Source organism: Apteryx rowi, unplaced genomic scaffold (genome assembly GCF_003343035.1).
Source record: "Apteryx rowi isolate R43461 unplaced genomic scaffold, aptRow1 scaffold_99, whole genome shotgun sequence".
NCBI classification, from domain to species: domain Eukaryota; kingdom Metazoa; phylum Chordata; class Aves; order Apterygiformes; family Apterygidae; genus Apteryx; species Apteryx rowi.
This window is the reverse complement of record NW_020451304.1, coordinates 2,251,769-2,252,982: the sequence shown is the minus strand read 5'-3', so window position 1 is coordinate 2,252,982 and position 1,214 is coordinate 2,251,769. Positions and strand designations below refer to the sequence as shown.

Genomic DNA, 1,214 nt, shown 5'->3' with positions numbered 1-1,214 from the left:
AAGGTTGTGCGGAGCGGCAGGTCGGAGCGCTCAGGTGCTGCTCAGCACAGCGCTAACGAAGCTCAGCTGATTCATAGGGGAAAACTGCCCTGTGCAGAACGAACGTGGGCGGCTGGTCCTGCTCCACGCCTGGATGATCCTCCTTCGGCTGGTTTGCCTGATGCGGGCAGCGTCTTGCAGAGTCAGACCAGTGTTCAGTTGCTTAACGTGGTTATGTGTTATTGCCTTGCTAATAGCATAAAGAGGACGGATCCTTTTCGAGGGAGGAGGCCTTACCCAGGGTGAAAGCAGCAGGGGAAAACGCTGCTGGGAGCAGGCTCGGGCCGGCAGCTGAGCCGTGCGTCCCCCCTTCCTGCTGCTCTCGCATCAGCAAACTGGTTGCTCTCCCCTGGGTCTTGGGGGGAGGTTTCCTACCAGGTGAGGCCTCTGGTTAACACAAATRGTAGTTTCTACAAACCTTGTTGTGGTGTTTTTTCCTGTGTGGCTTAACCTGATGCAGCTGAACCACTGAAATTTAGCTTTTTAACTCATTACAGTAGCATAAGATAGAGCTGGGGGGGACACGCAGGTGGGTGCTGGTTTCAATCCTGTGCAATACGGCTCTCTGCACCAGAGCCAAACCCTCCGCAAGCGAGCGGGACCCTGCACCGTTCTCCTGGTCTGGGCAGACACGGTTCATCCCAGCAGTTGCCCTCTGGGGTTTTAGAAACGACTACRTGGGCCTGCAGCCTTTAGCATGTGTAAGAAAGCTGCTTTTTATTCATCCGCACAACAAAATGTTTGTGTGTGTTCACAACGTGCAGAAAAAAGGATGCAGACTTGCCCCTGTTACTTTGGGTTATTGCTAACAAACACAGTTCCAAAATGCTCCCACAGCTGGTTCCTGCTGGAGGAGGTGAAGCTGGATCCTGCAGCAGGTGAGCCGCCTCGGTCCGGCACAGAGTTCCTCGTCGTGATCCCCGTCCGGGAGCGCTAGCCATGCGGCAGGACCAGGGGGACGGGGTATCGCCCGGGGGAGCAGCGCGTTCCGGGGGGCCGCAAGCGCCCAGGAGGGTCGCAGCCTTCGGCGTTGCTGGCGGCTCTGCAGGGCCCCGCGGGGTCGAGCTGCCCGGGGGCGGCGGGGGGACCCTGGCCGGGCCCGGGGCTCCTGCAAGGAGCCTCAGCCGGGTACCGGAGCCAAGTGTTTTCCCGTGGAGAGGCCACGGTCGGGCCCC

At 59.2% G+C, this 1,214-nt stretch overlaps 1 protein-coding gene across 1 annotated transcript in view; it reads left to right on the top strand.

The window, feature by feature from the left end:
* The first annotated feature begins 978 nt into the window (after window positions 1-978).
* LRRC75A (leucine rich repeat containing 75A) overlaps window positions 979-1,214 on the top strand; it is a 41,133-nt gene continuing 40,897 nt past the window's right edge. Inside the window, exon 1 of the mRNA XM_026055330.1 lies at window positions 979-1,002. Within this exon, the coding sequence (XP_025911115.1) occupies window positions 979-1,002 (24 nt within the window). The remainder of the gene's footprint in view (window positions 1,003-1,214) is intronic.